Source organism: Musa acuminata, chromosome BXJ3-1 (genome assembly GCF_036884655.1).
Source record: "Musa acuminata AAA Group cultivar baxijiao chromosome BXJ3-1, Cavendish_Baxijiao_AAA, whole genome shotgun sequence".
Taxonomy (NCBI): Eukaryota; Viridiplantae; Streptophyta; class Magnoliopsida; order Zingiberales; family Musaceae; genus Musa; species Musa acuminata.
In genome coordinates this window covers 1696099-1716606 of record NC_088349.1, presented here as the reverse complement: position 1 = coordinate 1716606, position 20508 = coordinate 1696099, and the positions used below count along the sequence as shown (strand labels likewise).

The window sequence follows — 20508 nt, the reverse complement described above, 5'->3', positions numbered from 1 at the left end:
CAATTTCTTGGTAATTTCCATACTGATGTTGGTACATATTGGCTCTTTCAATTTTAGTGTTGAATAAAATAGCAGGTGCTTATTTTAAAAGAAAGATTTATAGTGTTGCTTGGAAATATATAAACAGATGTATGTGTTCATGTCTCATCCATTATTTGTTTGGTGGTTTTAGATTTTGTGTGAAATCACTTTTTGTTAGGGATAAATATTGTTGATGTATGTAGCAGCGTGATGTGGCATTGATTCATGTGTGAGGAGTCGTTGGAGGTAAAGCAGGGTTTCTCCAACCTTAACCTTATCTCTGTACAAAGATTGAGGTCGAGAGAAGTTTTTCGAATTGATCCCTTCGATGTTTAAGTTAGTATCTGGAGGCAAAGATGTATTTTTATACTAACCTCAAAAGGGGGAGAGAATGTCTTATGAAGATGAGAGGATGAGTACAGTTCGTAATCGTTTCTGAATTGCCTTTTGATCTTTCTAGTTCGTACTCGACTCGAAGTGCCTTCTGGTCTTCTATGAATATTGTTATGAATATTTTATAGGAGAGCCATTTTATAACCGACTTTAACTGCTTTCTAGTCTTTAGAAATATTCTCATGCTTATGAAGATCTCATAGAGGGGGCAGTTCTTAATCGTCCCGAACTATCTTTTGATCTTCCTAAAATATTCCTGTAAATATCTCACATGGGAGTTGATTCATAATCGAGTTGTCTTCTTATCTTCTAGAATATTTCCATAAATATTTTGCTAAGGAGGCGACCCAATAACTTGGTAGCTCGACAACTTAGTAACTGACTCGACCTACCTTTTGAGCTTTGATCTTTATGGACAAAAGGGTGTTGGCCTGACATGACATTGATGGCTAGTTGATTTTATATTTCCTATCATTTGTCCTTCCTCGTCGAAGGCGTGTTTCGAAGTTTTTAGGGTTTGGAGTACGTCTTCTTGGTCTTTACGTCCTTTGAGCGTTTTTTACCTTGCACTTCTGTAGCATATCATAATTTAATCTCATTTCGGATTAACTAATAAGAGTTTGATGTACGTTCTAACATTAATTTGAGTGTTATCATTTTGAATTAATGATTCAGTAAATTATCCGATTGGATCGATAGGGTTAAACTTTATATGCATTTTGTAATAGTCTCTATCGAATCCGACATTTTAGTTTTACATCGGAAATGTAAGAAGATTCAAATGGTCAATTCAGATGATGGGTGTAAGAAGCATGATATGCCATACCGAATGGTACCGTCCGATACAGACGGTACATACCGGTTCGATGGCATACCGATACGCGGATCGCCCAGTATCGGATGGAACGTGCTACAGTGCTATAGTGTCATACTGTAGCAGTGCTACAGTATTACAGTAAGAAAGAAAATATATAAAACTATTTGATACACCCTAGTGTACCGCTCGATACACCGGTACTATACCGTATCGAGCCAACCTCGAAATATTGGTACGATACGATATTGCATACCTCGATAAGAAGTGTTGTTAATTTGGATATAAACATCTTATAGGGTTTCACTCTAACTTGTGAATCTCATTCAAAGTCAACCATGACTATAAAGCACGATCAAAGTGTCAGCGTTGACCAACTTTTCGGTCGGGACAACATGAAGCCACTATGCTGAAAATTCATAATCTGACTCTAATTTCTCCTCTCTTAGGGCTACCAGAAAAGCTTTTTTGAATTCACACGAAAAAGATTTCCCATTTGTTTCCTACATCCAAGTAAAAATCCTAATTCTTAATCTAATCAGGACTGTAATAGCCACTATGCATGTGTTTTCACTGGCTATTCTGTGCTAGTCATAAGAGTTTGACAACCAATAGAACAATCTTGCAAAGGCACATAATCTGTTTCTAGGTAAAAAAAAAGAAGTAATTTTAATCTTCTTTTTCCAACTGGATGACTTTTTTCATACAGTGAAAAAAGTGATTTAGAGGCCAAGAAACACTGAGCTCAACAATCTTAGTAAATAAAATAACATTTTCCTCTACAACTATTTAACCCTGAAGCAGTACCAAAAATGACAACACAAAGATATTGGCTCATATTGGAGACAAATGCTCATGCAAGTTATAAATGACATGCCTAACAGAGAGCACATATGATGAGGAGCAAAGATCCTTTGAGAAAAATGTAATGGAAAGACGATTATAATAGATGCATTTTGCAGTTCTCCAAATGATTTTGGCTACCCATGGCTTTCCCCATTTCATCTATCAGCAATGTTTTCTAAAGAAGAATAGGGAGAAGAAAAGGCCAATGGTGAGATTGGCAAAACATCTCTCAGCATCACCTGAAGGCTGAGAGAATGCAGTCGCCAAAAGTAAGAAAAAACTGAACCATGTGACTGAGGACTCAATTTTGCATGACAATAATTGAACCAAGAATGTCTCCTGATGGTGCCTTGATAGCGCTAGTCGTGGTGATCGTTGCAGGGTAAATGATACTCCGTCGAATGAAGCTAGCTTTTTGAATTGTGAGTGAAATCAATGCAGGTCTGACAGCTGCAATCGGAGAAACGGCAAGTCTCGCATCCAAAACAGACGCATGTTGTACACCCTCTGCAGGACGGAGAACGTGAGCATCCCCTCAAGGCTTTACGACTTGCTCGCTCCTCTTCATCATCGCAGGTGACTCTGATATGTGGGATAAAATATATAATATGGTGTCAAAAATTATAGATTATGAAGGCTGAGGAACCTAAACAAAGGTCAATAAGATCATAAACAAAAACATGTACTAGTACTGCTATCATATCACAAAAAGACAACCGTGTTTTTCCTAATAATATCATTTAGTTGTGATTCAAATCAGATATTTCAGAATTTTTGAATATAGCAATTTATTAGCACATTTTTTGTGCTGAAAACCGACAAGTATCATACATTCCTTCTGCCAGTATCAGTGCTCATTTACACACACTAGGAAAAAAGACACTCAAGACCAGGTGCCCCAGAAGTCCACCGAAGAATTCGTCAGTCCAAGTACCTAATAAAGCATGGCACAGTGAAAAGCTTCTATAATCTTAAGCTATTATTGCCTTACTAGCATGCACTTACATGCAATATTACATTAGAAGGAGAATCAAATACTGAATTGGACTATTAAGTTCCAATCATTATTTATTGGTCCAACCGAGGATTAGTAATAAACCATTGCAATGTATGAGAATGTCATCTTTTGAGTTCTTTGAGGGACAATTTTTTTCATTTATTGAGCATCTCATTGGTAGTCAACATCAAAATAGCAAGGCCCACGAACCAACCCAAGCTCCACAGATTAGTACTTCTGCAGAGCTAAACAAGAGAATGACCAAGGATTTACTTTCCGTGGCATGCATCTACATGTTAGTTGGCACCTGACAGCAATATTCGCCATATCGAAGCATACCACTTGGTATGGGCGATACATACCGGTCCGACAGGAAATCGGTATAAGCGGTACATCGGTATGTCCCATTGTACCATGCGTCGGTACACTCGATATGACTCAATACGTACCATACTGACAACTAGTCAATACACCGGTACAGACTGATAAGGCAAACCATGCTTGACAGAACACTTGCCATCTAATGCCATGCTGACAAGTTTGACATGAGCATGCTAGTAGCAAAAAGAGGTCAAACAAAAAAATAGAGACAGAAACAGGAAACAAATAAAGAAGGGGCTTACATATTGCTTGTTGCTGGCCATGGAATCAATGGTGATACATGAAAATGCTTTAGTCATCATTTGGTCCTTTAGGAAATCATTTCTTTTTTCAAACTGTACATTGGTTATCAAATAAAAGGTAGCAGAACAACATGAAAAGTAGGAACTGCTTGTGGCAGTCCGAACACCAAAAGACTAGGCAAGAAAGCAAAATACCTTTTGGTTTCTGTTGCAAAAATTCACAGAATAAATGGTTAGTTTAATAGGTATAAGTCAAGTCCCTGATAATATCATGTTCAATGTTAAAAAGTTATAACTGTTATCCAAATCTGACAAAAAAGAAAAATCGATATCTAGTTTGAACTTTGAAGCAATTTAAGAATCATAATTATTGTTAAGTAAATTGTGATAACATATGACCCCTTCTTATCTAGGTTTTCTCCAATTTGATATGGAAAAAATGTCTTCCAAGGTAGAACAAGAGAGACAATAGATGCTGATTATTTAACTAAGCCAAATTTACTACATGATGAATAAAATTAGTATCAACCCTTGAGCATGTATCAAGGACTTATCGTGATACCCAACTATAAGATACATTACCAGTCATACAGGTAGCCGGTAGGTTATGTCAATCAATTGTATGGGAGCTGAATAAGAAATTGTTAGTCACCACAAATTTTCATGGGTGCCATAGATGTTGGTGTAGGCCGTTGTAGAAAATTGCTGAGAAAGAAATCTAACTTTGACATCATATGATAGGATCTAACCTTCTGTTATGGGTAAAATGACATGGACATCACCTTAGTGTCACGTGACTGCCACATCAGCATCACATGGCTGCCATCTCAGCATCGTATGACTAACACATCAACGCTATGTGGATGCTACCTCAGCATCATGTGGACAACAACACATCAACGCCACATGAATGACATATCGATGTCATGTGGACAATACCTCGACACCACAGGTGGTAAGAATATGCCTGATAGTGGTTGACACATGACCGACACCTTAGCAACTGCCCCTCGTAATTGACGTCGATCAGGTGAGTAATGGTCCATAGAGCCCACTATAAAAGGGCTCTTCAGGTACGTTCCCGGGCACTTTACCCAATGCTATTCAAGTCATTGGCCGACTCCTTCAAACCCAAGACTAATTTAAGCATCGAAGGGGCATTTGTCAAGAACGCTCTCGACACAGTTCTATAGGGTTCGACCTCTTCAGAGTCGGCAAGTTCAACCTTTTCGGATCGGTAGGGTTCGGAACCCTCGGGGTTAGACAAGTGTGGTGTCAATCGAGATTGAACTGTGACAGATGTGGAAGGAACCTCGGTTGGCTCAGAATATGCATCTAGATCAAAGAACCAAATTCTGTGCTAACACCTTCCTATCATGATTCTCTCTAATTAGAGAAATGGTCTCTCGAGATAATACAAGAGGAAAGAAAGAGACTGATCACTTCAAATTAATCTATTTTTATTGCATAACAACACCAATCAAGTTCTCAAACATGGCTGAATGGATTACAAACACTCACACATTTAGAACTAATTAGCCTTGGTAATCTCCCCACCCCTATGATCCTATATAATGATATCTCTCTCATATTCTCCAAAAATAATTCCTAATATCTAAACAACTTATATAACATACTATATCCATATTATGATTCTTAGGCACTAAAAAAACTTATAATTGATCTTTAGAGGCATTTTCTCACAACAACAATATAACAAAGAAAATAATCCACAAATAGATAAAATTAAAAATACTAAGGTGGGAACCTCATGAAGGTGGTTCAATGTCCCATCATTCCACAAGAACTCCCTGTCCATGTGTAAGGCAAATTCATCTTCGCAATGAAGATAGATAAGAGACATTGATACATTGTAGATGTTGTAGATCAATGCAAAAGTTATCACGGAAGATTATCTCACTCTAATACCAAATTACTGAATATTACTCTCCCAAGTTTGAAGAAAAGAGGGAAAAAAAACTAATTACTCTAAGGTAATCTAAATTTATTGAATAAAAAAATAAGTTAACTTCTCAAGCATGCCTAAGGGCTTACAATTGGCCACCTCTCAAAATCCCATCACAAGAAACCTTCAGAACACTTCATGTCCGGTATAAATCCAAAAGCCAATCAATTTTCCAAACATAGACTATAAGAAAACTAGGTCACTTCCACCAAATAGATTCTGAATTACTTCCAGGAATTCTCTAATACATCAAATAAAAGTAGGGTTTTGTCAATGGCATACCTTAGTGTTGTCCTCTGATATCCCACTACTCTGCCTCTCTAATAAAATTTTTATAGAGCAAAAGAACTTACAAATAATTAGTGAAGAAAGAACTAACATAGAGAATGGAGACCAGTGTAGTCTTGTCACTCTGTATCTTCAGAAAATATTAATAATATTTAGAATAAATTCTATTTAGAGAATTTGTTCATTGGATCCAAAGAATTAGTCAAACTAAGGTCATCTAAAGAATAGAGATCACAGTATTATTGTTATTATGAATTTTCAAAAGAGACTAAAAATATATATAGAAATAATGAAACCAAAGGAAGATTCAGATCACTTAATTGAAAGATAGAAATTCATATGTGCAATATGGTTGCATATGCAAAAGCAGCTACATTGATATCCAGCAGAATGTCTATAATGCCAGCCATATTTACATGATGAACAGGCCAAGTACTATGAAATTTGTTTTATATATACTCTACTTAACATTCGGAAGCTTACTAGGTTTGGCTAGTTCAATTGATTCTTCCAGTATGATCACCTTAGAAAGAACAATAAATCAAAGGCAAAAGACATATAGTAATCAAATAAAACCAAAGTCCAACTCTTACCTTTCAAATGTCGAATCAGAACATTTCCAATTTGGATTTCTCACAGCATCATGATACTTGCGGCATTCTTCTTTAGTGCGCAAGCGAAACCTACGCTCTTTGTTGCATCTTTTACAGTGGACAAATTCATCACGGTGACATGGTCTTCCATTAGGGCCCTTATGAGAGCCATTAGCAGCTTTTGATACCTGGTTGTAGTATTTAAGTAGAACAGTCTTTGAGAGTGGAACCTTGTCTCCTTTGACTATGACCCATACATTGCTTTTCCATTTCCTCGCAGTCTCCCTCCCAGAGTGCTTCTCAAAAGCAGCTGGTGTCAACTTATCTGACAAATTATAAAAATTCAGCCAACAGGCAAGTGACCAGTAACATCATTTTGTCACAGTGAGGACAGAAAAATCATAAAAAGTGCAATTCAGCATTAGCAAATTGAGATTCTAAAGTTGAGTTCTGCACATTTGATTTTTTTTCTTTTTTATGCAAAGGATAAATTTTACCTATAAAAAAGGGCTATAGTATTCACTGAAAGAAAGATAGTTTCTAATATATACATCATCCAATCAGGGATTCCTTACTCGATCATAGGTATGTATTCTCCATGTTAAAAAATGGATATATCAATTGATAAATTGACAGAGTACATGCAAAGAGCTGTGACATATTCTTATGTGATACATTCTTCAACAATATTATTTTATTGGAAGAATCACATCCTCTTTTATAGGAGTGGCACTTTTTCTTGTAGTTCTCCAAGAGCCTTATCACATTGATAGTCCTCCATCTAGCACGGTTATTGTGCAGAACTCGATTTCTCATCTAAATGGGGCAATACTTGGAAAAAAAAAAAAGTAAAGGGTGATGAGATAATATTTCCTGTTCACTACAATATTTTATAACTGCAACCCTTCTGTGCATGAAACAAGCAGAAATGGAGATCTCTAGGCGAGGCTTTTGTGATGTTCCAAACATAGTGGGGCTATTTTTGTTCCAATTATAATATATACACCATTCTTTGTGAAGAAAATAAAGGCCTTTGAGTTACACACATATTTAATGTCCTTCATTTCTTCATAACACGAAAAGATGTAGTACGAAAAAATAACTTTCAACAAAACAAAGACAAGTGAAAAATCATGAACGACCGGCAAAACATAAATTTGATAAATTCAAACCCAATTTCACTTATGATTTCAGATCGAAAAACTATATTTGTTACCATGCTAGTACAAGAATGGACTACAACTATAGATAATTCCTGTAGAATATATTCTGTTCACATCATATGGCATGTCTGAATTAGAGATAATACCAATGGCACAAACAAACTGCTGGCATCATCAATATAAGAAAAGGAAGCCGGCCCATAAATTTTACTGTTCCCACTAAAATATCTGATATTATAGTCACCAACAGATTTTAAAAAGAGCAGAGCTAAGCACCCATCATTCATTCAATCTTCTTGTCAAACCAAGGCCAAAATTATAGCAGTAAGACCGGAACAATTCAGTCACTATTCCAAGAAGAACAGCAGTGAAGAACATTAGCTCAATGCTACAAAGGGACTTCCACTTAAGCTTCAGCAGAAGATAATGCAACCGAAGAATAAAGACCACGCAGCATATGTTAACAGTGATCTGATCATTTATGTGCCAGCTAACTAAACAAACGAAAGTTTGAACCGACAAGCACAGGGCAAAGTGATCACATTGTGAAGGTTATGAATCCGGAAATGGTCATACACTGAATCAGAACACCCGAAATAGGCGGAAAAGAAATGTGCCAAGTCTTAAAGAAACCGCACTTGCATGCAAATGTGGACAAGCGTACACGAACAAGACAATAAACAAGTTGCATGGAGCAAAGAAAAAGACCATGTCAATGATGCGCGCATGGATGATCCTTTTGCGAGATATTAAGCACAGTCCAGAATCAAACAACATGTGTGCATGAAGACGAGATGCTATTCCTAAAGAACCCATCATGACCAGAGACAATATCATGAGATCTAGCTCGTTATCTTAGTCCGAGAGACATCATTCACGAAGCTTCGGAATCGTTCGAGAGCCGTCGAATCGAATGACCCGACTCACCTTCATGACAACCCGGCGTGCAATCGCAGCTGATCTCCAGATCACCGGAGGCGAAAACCCTAAGCCGCCCGACGGCGTCCCCGTACCGGTGGCTCGTGCACCCGCACATCACCTCGACGAAGTCGGTGCCCCTCTTCAACCCACTCATCTCGCACAATTCCTCGTCCGCGAACAAAGAGGTGGCATCTTGTCCCTCACCATCGGCCATCTGTCACTCCTTCGGTCGAGAAGACGCACCGAAACCTCACCAAAAGATCCCTCTTTTGACGCTAAAACCCCGAAAGAAATCCGAAGCGGCCTTTGGGCGCTTTGAGACGACGAAGGTAACGAAAAGAATTACCGAGACGCAACCGGAGACCAAGAAAACTAGGCAAAGAACAAAAAGAAGACTTCTTTGAGGGTTCTGAGGCAAAGATCTAAGATCCAAGGGGGGAGGCAACGTCGAGAAGTCAAAGGAGGCGCTCGAGGGACCTGGAAATCTCGTCGAGAGTTGCTCACAGAAAAAGAGGCGGCGAGGAGAGGAAAGGGCGCCACCTTTCTGCGCCGGACAGCTACTGCCGCACGGCAAGAAGCGAGAACCTACAAGGATCCATCGAAAGGAGCCGCACAGCGCACGCCCCTCACCAGATAACCCGATGGGAAAAGGGATACGGCTCACCGCGGTCTCCTTTCCGCATAATATAGGCTCTTAGCATTCCCATTCGGGGCCCGAACTCCTCCCTCCCCTCTCTGCGACATGCTCCTCAGTCCGTAGAACCAAGTCCCCCCATCACCTCCCTCAAGGCCTCCCCGGAGAGCAAGAACTCTGGACGAGACAGGGAGAGAGAGGGAGAGAGTCGTGTTTAATAACAAGGAGACCAGAGAGGAGGGAGGGACACTTCGGGAATCCCAAACAACTCTCATCTTGAGCTGGCATCGGCATCAGCATTCACCAGCGCTCTGCGGCTCGTGCATGACACGACATGAGAAAGAATATGTATATATACAAGATTTCATTCACTCACTCACAAGCGTACGTTTGGTTTGCAGAAAAGAGAGAGAGAGAGAGAGATGAAGAAGTCGCAAGAAAACAAAAGGGAAGAGCTCAATGAAAGGGTGTTCATCTTTTTCCCTACCATTTCCATGAATGGACCCCTGCTGTTGCTGGTGCCTTTCTCCAAATACCAAGCTTGGATTTTGGGCCACAGTAAAAGTAGTTGGCTTTATTCCTCTCAGGCACCACCCTATGGCCTATTGGAGCAGCAGCATCTCATGCGACTACTACTCCTCTCCTCTCCCCTCCTCCACTGGTCCAAGCCATTCATCCTGTTCACCCTTCCTCTGGTGGTGGCCACTTCTCATCGAGGGCATGTTGATCTCTCTCAGCCTATCTACTATCTGGAGATGGATTGTGTTTGGAACAAGATAGAGAAAATGCAGCACTTTGCAATGGAGCTTTCTATATGATTTGAAGGGAAAGGCATCATTGCTTAATTTCAGTACAATAATCATCATGAGAATATTCCCAAATCATTAGCATGCAAGCAGTAAAGTTGATTTGTGGGTGCGGTGCGAACCAAATGCTCATCATGCCCACATAGCATGGGTTGACCAGGCATGCTAATATAGCTATTATTTGACTTTTCAATGCCCTAATAGTGAAAGGTACTGTTTACTGCATGTTGACAATTGGTCAGAACTTCCCAGGCCACAGTGCACCACTTGCCAATCACTTACAGATATCATTAAGCATAGCAACAGGTCTCCTTAGGACACTGTTCAAGTCAGTAAATCTGCAGTGCTGACAAAGAGTTCATTTTACTAACAAATGTGTGGTAAAATATGTCACATGCATGCAGTCAGTGCAATGGGTCTTCTCCATACTCCAGTTTGGCTTCCATACTATGTACCATTGATGCAATGCGATTGCCTCAAAAAAAGTAGTTCACATGACCATCCAAGAAAGATTCTCCAGTTTGGCTTCCATACTATGTACCATTGATGCAATGTGATTGTCTCAAAAAAGTAGTTCACATGACCATCCAAGAATGGACAATCATGCTTCTTTTAAGTGCATCAATTGGTAGAATAATTGCATATATTAAGTATGGTTTTGATCTGAATAATTGAATCTTGTAGGTAGGTCAACCTAACCTAACTCACCCATGTGGAGGAAGTAATAAATTTCTCCTTCTTTTTCCAAAATCCAATGTTCTAATGTGATTGTGAGTCAGCAGTGTTGAAATAGAAAATGAGGACAATATAATGAAACAAAGCATAATCCAATTGAATAGCAGTTCTTAAAACTGTAAATAACATATTTTTGACTGACAGACAATTCTACTTCACATCAGTGACCATAAAGTATTGTCTTGGCTCGTTGATTGACAATTGACCTAAGAATTATAAATCTTGAATGTTAGGTGCATGCTAGCTTCGGGTACATCCTCCTTACATCATGGCATTCATTATATCTTCTGCTACATTCCAACTTAAATAATTGTTCATGTGGCTTAAGATGTCCCATTCACTTTGGATTGCAAGTTGTTCTCATGGGATAGCCATTGAGGACATATCAATAAACATATGCTCAAGACATTTTCTCAGCTGTCCTAATAATTAAAAGTTAACCATCGAGTGTGAATGTTAGTGACAACCATAGGATTGCTTTACATGACTTGAAAACAACTTATTTATCTATATGAGTAGGACTGTATAACATTGATCCTCCCTATACCATTTCTAATAAGCAAAGGGGGATGCACATTCTTGATGTTGATTGCAAAAAACATTTTCGAGAAATAGAAAATAAATTAAATGTGACTTATGACAAGCTTGAACATGAGAGATGAAAACATACCCACTGATTTAGCTGGCTCTGGCTCTCCCGATCTTCAAGATAAAAAATAAGGAGAGCAAGACTTAGTCTTTTGAGTCTTTGGCACTTTCCAAACAAAGGCTGCATGAGATCAATTACAGCATGGGAATGCATTCTTTCACTAACACGTGATTGAGTCGATGAGAAAGGCAGGAGTGTTGTCTGCTGGGAGACTTGAAAGTAGAAAGAGCCATCTGATTCTGACTTCATAGCAGTCTAACAATGGCAGCCAGCCCTCATGCGCAGCTGTGCCACACCATCCATAGTCAAGACAAGAAGAGCTCCTCATGCCGCTGATGTAGTTCAATGCACCAAGTGGCATGAATAAAATAATGACCAAAGTACATGGAGCCATTCATCAACAAAGGCTTTGGACATAGCATTACTATAGGCTGAGGACCCCCAAATATGCTCTTCTTGGGGAGTGATGACTAGTTATTTAGAGACTGGACCCATGAGTCGACTACTGGTGACCAAAAATGTTTCATGGGCAAAAATAATTAACCAAGATAAACGGAAATCCAATTCTTTTTTCCTCCATTAGAAGCCATGAAAACATCACGAATAGTCAACCATGTAACTTCGCTAAAACAATGATGTAAAAATTACTTCACAAGAAATTCCAAAGTAATGATCGGTCCGTTTTTATAGACATTTCTCTTTATGAGATGATGCTGGAATATATCTGGCTCATAATGTATCGGATAAAAAATAGCACTTCGAGATCTTAAAAAGCTACTGGTCAAGGTCACTTTAGAGATTTTACTGGAACAGTGTTTTAACACTAGGAGTTGGGCATAGCACAAGAAGACTAATGCTTACATCATTACAATTCCACTAGAAAGAGATGACAGAAATAGTTTGCTAGTTAATCATTATAGGCAGCCTAAAAGGTACGCAGCAAAACTGTCAATATATGAGAGAGAGAGAAGTCTTGGAGCATATCCCAATGGCGAGCATCACATGTGACCTAAACCAGTGATGACTTCCACTACCACAACGAACCTCTTATTGCACGACAATAGAGGATGTATCATCTTTCCGGCTGCAACAAATAATTAATAATTATGCATAAGATGATGAAATTTTTTGCATGAAGCAGTCTGACTTCATAAGATTGAGATTGAGGATCGCAAAGCACAAGATGATAGTTGACAATGGCTGTGAATTTGTTGGAACATATTCACTGATATATATGTTTCTTCAACTTGTAGAATGAAAATTATAAAAGAAAATCATTTTTGAAGATAACAAATAACAAAAAATGTTTGATAAACATAAGCCAAAAAAGAAAAAGAACAAGTGATCTTCAATCATTTTTCAACTTGTAGGTATCCAATATTTAGCAGTTTTCAAGATCTTGGTCAATGACCTAAGTAAAATTGTCGTAGAAGATAATAATGTAATACATAATGGCTTCAGCAAAAATGAATAACTTACTACAAAGAAGAAAAGGAAAAATATTATGACCTAATTACTAATTTATTTCATCCAGTACATCTCATGAAATGAGATCCTAGATACAAGGAATATAGGTGGCACTCTTTCTAAAACATGCATTATAATGAAACTTGTCAGGTACTACCTTGTTTAGACCATCCACGAGCTAATTATAGACTATCACCTGTAGTTAGCTACATTTAGAATTCAAATCTCTACATTTTAAAAAGTTACACTGACATTCCTATATTTATAAAAGTGAAATATCTAGGTTCATTTATCCTAACGTCGTCAGTTTTACTAACGAAAACACGAAAACAAAAGATAAAAAAATAATTTTAACGTTCCAGTTGATGGTGATGAATGGTGTTGGTGGTGGCGGACGACTGTGCCATTTGGGGCATGGGTGACTGTTGTGAATGAGAATCTCGCCACCACTCTCCTCATCCACAACAACCACCCATAGCCTCTAGTGGCACCGTCGTCCGTAACCACCAATACCATCTACTACCACCAACTAGAATGTTAAAATTATCTTTTTGCCCTTTGTTTTTGTATTTCATTAGTAAAATCGATGTCGTTATAGTACATAAACCTAGATGTTTCACTTTCATAATTATAGGAATGTCAATATAACTTTTTAAAGTGTAGAGATCGAGATGTTAAATGTAACTAACTATATGAGGTAATATGTAATTAGCCCACCATCCATTACTATATATGATAAGTTATAATTCAAATAATCAGTTACTATGTCCATTCTAACAAATGCTACAATGAAATGCTGCATGGATAAATTATAAAACATATTTTCATGGGAATTAGAAACCTAGCCTTCAAGAATCCAAACTTCTCGGGGTACATGATGGTGGGGTAGATAATTATATACTGTTACTTGATGACCTTGGCATCCATAGTTATGGAGACAATACATTTTCTCATAATATAGTGAGAGAATGTCCAACTTAGGAGGGAAAATTGGTGAAAGGAATTTCTACAAACTATCTTTTGCCAAGCTTTGGTGAGAAAAGAAATGAAAAATAGGAAGGATGAAATGAAACAAACATGGTAAGCTTACGTAACTTAAGAGACAAAGAGGTGCAGTGAGCAGAATCATATTGCATAGACATATGGTGTTCCTGGCAACAAATGAAAGAGTAGGATGAAGGCAGAGGAATAAGAAGCCTTATCTCTAAAGATACGAGATAACATATCACATATGGAAATTTGAAAACATTAGAAAGTTTAGTTATCAAACAAATTATTTGATTGATATAGGAAGGACTATTCTAGATATTTTTATAAATTGAGCGATCAGGTGTGAAGGCGATAGTTTTATCTCTTGTTGGAGAAGTTGTTAAGCCAATGTATTAATCAGGTGAGAAGTAATCTCATCCCCAAATATGAAGTAAATAGTTTGTTCCATTCCAGCCATTAGAGAATGGTGCTAGCAAAACTTAGCAATTGGAAAAGCATCCTAAGAATCAGGCAGTGGTACTTCTCATGATTAAATGAGTCACTTATTTTCAGAAATTTTATTAGTAGGATATTCTACTATGATTTTTGGATTCAGGAGCACTCCAACCTACATTGATTGGACAATTTGCCCAACAAAAATCCTTCCCATGTGCACTGGGTGGGATGGTTGGAGGGCGATAAAGGAGCATCCTCTTCTTCCAAGAATCTAAACTTTACTCTGGAAACTCCAATGAAAAAGACTTTCCACTTCCCCAATGGACATCAAAATTTTCCAACAATTATATAGGCCCTTGACCGATCTATAAGGCTGATCAAGATACACTTGTGCATATTTTCTTTCAATGCCCTTTGGCAAACAGATATTGAACCTTATCAAAACAAAACTGTCATACAATTTTCATCTCTTTGATTTATGGAGTGATGGTGATTAGTTAAAAGATAGAACAACTTGAAAAAGCCTCTGCTACCTCCTTAAGAACCCTCATTGCCGATAGCCTTTGGCTTCTCTGTAACAATAGGAATGACAACCTCTATCACAAAAACCAAATCCAATGTCGCTCTATTTGGTTTAAGGCCATTGCTTTAACCAATGAGAGTTCTATGCCCCCTAACAGATTTGAGGGTCTCCAGCAACACAAGTCTGCTTCCCTCCCCCCTCCCACTAGTCCTCCTGGTGCTTCATACATAATATACTGTGATGGATCTTTTACTAAAAGTGATATGAAAGCAGATGCTGGATTTATCTTATGTCAGTGGCCAAATCCTTTGTGGAGGATGCTAAAGTCACAAATCGCATGACCCACTGCAAGCAGAATGCAATGCTGGACCCTGAAGCATGTGTTCCCGAAGATCCAAGAAGAAAATTTGACCAATATCTGGGTCAAATTGGACTCACTCACAATGGTAAACATGCTAACTAATGGCAACAATATGCCCTAATGTTTAAGGAATGTTTACAATGACATTCTGTTCATAGCTAATCTTGTAAAGGTCCTCAAGTGGACCCCCATACACAAACACTAAAGCTCTTCTTCTGGCTAATTTTGCTAGAGTTCACAACTATGATGTTTTTCAGAGAGGTAATTCACCTACTGAGAATCAATATGCTCTGCTTTCAAATTAATATAATTTTCTCCTTTGTTAAAAAAATCCTTTGAAAAAAATGAAATGATGTAATACTCTATTACTTTGTTTTTATTGCTTTGCTAATAATTTTTTATTCAAGATATCCTGTGTTCTTATCTTTATATAATAAAAAAATTATTCTCCACTAGAAGATTCATAGACGAGCATTTTTCTCAAATTAAAAATAAAAGCCGTAACTAAACTTGTATTGAAGATGTAAAATTTGCTTTTAGTTTTGTGCTCATGAAATCTCTTTTTGATTTCAGATTTTTGAAGTGATATCTCAGTGGTGATTAGCAAGCATACTTCAAAACTAGCAGAAAAAATGTATATATACTGATTTTTTTTTTTCACTTCTAGAAATGGATGCCAAATGCACCTAAGACATTAATGGATGACAAAGTTGAAAAAATTGGTCATATCTGCAGTATTAAGAAGGCATCAATCAAACTAATTTCAAGCTAATAGCTTCCAGCTCACTTCAGTAGCATAATAATTAAAATCAAATAATACAACTAAGACTTAAATATTTATAGCTATACTGCATTTACCCACCTTCACAGAGAAAGGCTTGCAAAAAGAAGCTCCAATTCCTCATCCTGAGAGACACTCCTCTGCAAAGAAGAGAGAGCACAATGGGAAAATGAAAGTGTAAGATATAGGAAGGAGATGCTATAAAATTAAGTCCAATCTCTACAAATACGTAACTTCTAATTTTGCACAGTGAACACCAGTAGAATTCTAATCAGCCATCATTAGACATGGATGGGCAACCTCCTACTAGCAGCACATTCATCATTGCATATTGGTGGCTGATGTAACAGAGAGCCAAAGCTCTATGAAATTTATCTTGTTGGCAAAATAACCAAAACTCATGTAAAGTTTGCCTAGCATCTTTCTTCATCTTATTAATTCTGGTTTCAGGTATGAAACGCATCGAAACTTATCTTTAAATTTTTCTTCATAAATGAATTGCATAGCGTTCTGGTCAAAATTCTAATATTAAGTGGTCTGTTAACAGTTTGGAGATATTACGATTTTAGTTGCTGCTCTTAAAAGCAAGGTCTGCCGTACCGTATCATACCGGCGTTTCGACCCAGGCTCGGTACCGGTACAGTACGGTATACCGCTCGGCACACCCAGGTGTACCGAGCACTGTAGTACTGCTACAGTGCTCGGTACGATACAGAGCGGTCCGTGTACCGCTGGTCTGTCGGACTGGTACGTACCGCCCGTACCGGGCGGTACGATCCGGTACGGCAGACCTTGCTTAAAAGTTCCAATATCCCAAACCAATACTCACAAGATTATGCAAAAAGATGGCTACTTTATCTACTTCAGCAATATGACATATAATACACATCTAAAAGTCAAATATGAGAATACATAATAATAGTCAATCTAAATAATTTTCCTCTAAAAAATATACAAATAATAAAATTTCAAAAAATAGAGTTTATCTTGTAACCTGAACGGACAAAAGATGCAGAAGTTTGTTCAGCACTCGCATGCGATGTACTGCATAGCTGCTATTAGACGGAAGTTGGTTAACTATAGCAATCTCTGCCTGAACTGCAGCTCTCTTCTCCTCACATCCTGTTCCACCCTTTATGCTTGCCCCATAAGAGTTACTGATGCCATCTTTGCTGTGATTAAGGTTGTTTGAAGCCTTGAGATGTTCCATCTGGTCCTATTCAAGGAATCTGCATGGACACAAATATAATTAACAACTTGACCATTGAAACACAGCCAAAAAGAGTAATACTACAAGCAAATTAAGCATGTAAAGAATCTTATATAAATAAGAGCTTATAGTGATGTAGTTGACTCACTTATTAAATTACACAAAAATAATTTTTCCGATGATGGTCTGCTTGACTCATTTATTTTAGGTTGAGGGTTCGAATTATCATCATATAAATTTTATGACCCAAATAATTAGTCTGATGGTGGTGTACTTGACTTACTTATCTTAGAACAAGGGTTCAAATCCCCATCCTACAATAATTACATCTTAACAACTAGTCTAGTGGTGGTGTATCTGATTACCTAGTCTAGGTTGAGGTATTCAATTCTCATTCAATAAATTTTTACAACTAAATCATTGTTGGTGATGAACCTGACTCACCTTAAGTTGAGGTTCGAATCATCATCCTACAAATTCTTAAAAAGGTGTAAATTAGCTAAGTTGGTAAAAACCTTGACGCTGATACCAAGGGATCATATCCCGTCTTCACCACTTACCACTTGCGAAAAAAAGATAGATTGTTTATCTCCAAAGGGGTTAACAACAATAAATGAATAAATAGAGGGAATCTCAAGATGGAATCAACCTTGTCGACTGCATTTGCGAAAGAGCAGACAAACAATTTGGTGCTTTCCTCATAACTTCCAAGCCAAAACAATGGTTCCATGATATTTATAAAAGAAGAAAATGAAGGATAACAAATTAAGGCTTTCATGGATTTCTCCTCTCCCATGAACCATGTATTAATTAAACTCCTTTCCAATACCAAAGTTCTGCTGCCCTCCAACACATTAAATATATATATTCACAAACAAATAAATACATAAACAGAAGGGAAATACCTTATAAAGCCAGCCAATGAGTTAGCCGTGACCTCCTCTTATTACAGATGCAATACTATTAGATATCAAAGGTCAACAATTCCTAAATCTACTCAAACACTGCCCCAATCTTCGCCCTCCCTTTTCCTATAACGGGTAATTCCCCCAAATTGTTATCGTTCTTGTCCTTCTATACGGAAAAATAATAGGAATTGATAGACAACAGTTTCGAGCGAGACAAGCCTCCGAAACATCCTTGATTTTAACTGTATCATCTAACTAAAATTCTAATCAGCCAAGAAAGAAGGAAAAACTTTCTAATCCTATCATGATTTCACCAAGAAAACCAACTGACTCATTATTTCGATGCTTCACCAAACGTTTCTACCATTCAATCACAAAAACATCAATCAAGTGAAGGTATAAAGTCGGAAGTACTACGAACGATTCGTTCCTACTTCAGATACAACCGGAAATCCGACACATGAAAACCCTAATCAAACAGAAAAGAGAAAAAAGAGATGAGCCAGAACAGAAACTACGAACGATAACGACGAGCGCAAGACCCCTGCGTCGCTCTCTGGGTCTCTCGTGTAGCCTCCGGCCTCGACGTCTCCCCCGGTAAGACGAGTCCGGACACAGAGGCTAATGATTCAATGGATCACTCCAGTCAATGGATCGAAAAGGTTCAATGGGCGCCGTAAGCATATTACTATTCACCACCCGTTCTTGTTATTTAGAATCTCATATTAAAATTTTTAATTATTTTTAAATTATTTTTTATAAATAGATATATATCCTTATTTTATAATTAAATTTTAATAAAGAAAATTTTGACTCCTTATGTGTAACCATCTTTTGTTCGCTTCCTCTCTCCTCCTCTTGATAATTGAAGGTGATGCACAATGAAAAATAAATTAATTAATTAATTAAAGATAGAAGAAGAGCTATTTTTTTAATATTTATTATAATAATTTAATATTTTTAGGATTATGTATATTTTGTAATAGCTTAAAAGATATCACCTTAGGTCAATTATATTAACTCAAAATATGCCATGTTTCAATTGTTTTTTTAATCGATGAGGAGAGCTGATGATAAAAATAAAGTGCACTAATAAGGACAAAAGTAGAATTAGAAGAATTATAAATAGTAAGAAGGGAGCTTTAAATAATAAGCTTTCTCTATAAAATTTAGTTGGTTTTGCCTAAATCGTATAACATCCTTGAGTATCCGTTCATAAAGGGTTAATCTCATCGAAACTTTTTTATGGTCTTTTAAGGACTTGCAAAAGAGAAAACAAGTTAGATAAAACATTTAGCTTAACATCCCACTAGTAGATATTTCAGCAAACATTTGATAAACAATACAGATTATAAACATAGACTTTGCAAACTTTAAATGGTCGCACAAAAATGGATTCAAGGTGGTCTACCATAACCAAAAGTCCTCACAAGTACCCTACATAAAATTACTATAGAAAAAGATAGTGTACCAACCCTGGATAATACTCCAAAGGTTTATTCAACCATGTTTTACTTGGGTAGCTCTAGGATACTATATTAGCCAATACTTTGCACCATTTTGTGAAGTTAGAAAACTCCTAAAATAGTTACTTGTATGACATATTTTCGGATAGTTTTGTCTCTACATGATGACTATACACAACCTATATTTATAAGATTAAAATGATCATAAAAGCCAACCAAAATGGGGCTGTCAAACCTACTATAAGCCTTTTGCATGCTGTGCAAAGTATATCGAAAGATACGAACATATACAAATATTGCATTAAACACTTTTTGTATAGATTTATTGTGACATTCTTCTCTACTTATTTATTTCACGTCCTTATCGAAACCTTTACGGATATTGCATCTCCTCGCCTTTACTAAATTTTTAATCTTTTGCTTTAATTAAAATGAGCCTCTTGTCTCCTAGTTACTCTCCATTATTGTTGTTGCATAGTTAAACTTTGATCCACCAATATTGTTTTAACTCGTTAATAACTTTAACTCAAGTGTGAAGTCGATTGAGTTATGCTAATCTTTGTTAGTTCCTATATATCTCTCATATGAAGGAAAATATATTCCTTATTACGCTAATCTCTTAAACGTCTTACATTGTTTAAATTGAGTGAATGTCTATTTGAACTTTAGTGAGTATTATCTCGTAGTCTTTGAAATATTTAAGGTCTTTCCTCTACAAAATTTGTACATCGATTCCTCTTCTACTTAGTTGTCACTTTTAAGTAAGTTTGTATCACTTTTATTTTTATTAATATTTTATTAAAAATAAAATGGACAATCTACTCTCAATGAAATATCACCATCGGTGAAGAATTGATAATTGTTATCTTTCATTAAGTTTATTTGAATAATTTTTGAATAATCTAGAGCTCTTCTATT

The 20508-nt window shown here is 37.0% G+C and overlaps 1 protein-coding gene across 1 annotated transcript; it reads right to left on the bottom strand.

The window, feature by feature from the left end:
* Positions 1-2141: 2141 nt before the first annotated feature.
* LOC103978380 (protein ULTRAPETALA 1) lies at positions 2142-9544 on the bottom strand. The gene is made up of 3 exons (XM_009394161.3): positions 8632-9544; positions 6542-6866; positions 2142-2656 (listed from the first exon to the last, which is right to left on the bottom strand). The coding sequence occupies exons 1-3, from the start codon at positions 8837-8839 to the stop codon at positions 2482-2484; spliced, it is 708 nt and encodes a 235-aa protein (XP_009392436.1). The 5' UTR covers positions 8840-9544; the 3' UTR covers positions 2142-2481.
* Positions 9545-20508: the final 10964 nt, after the last annotated feature.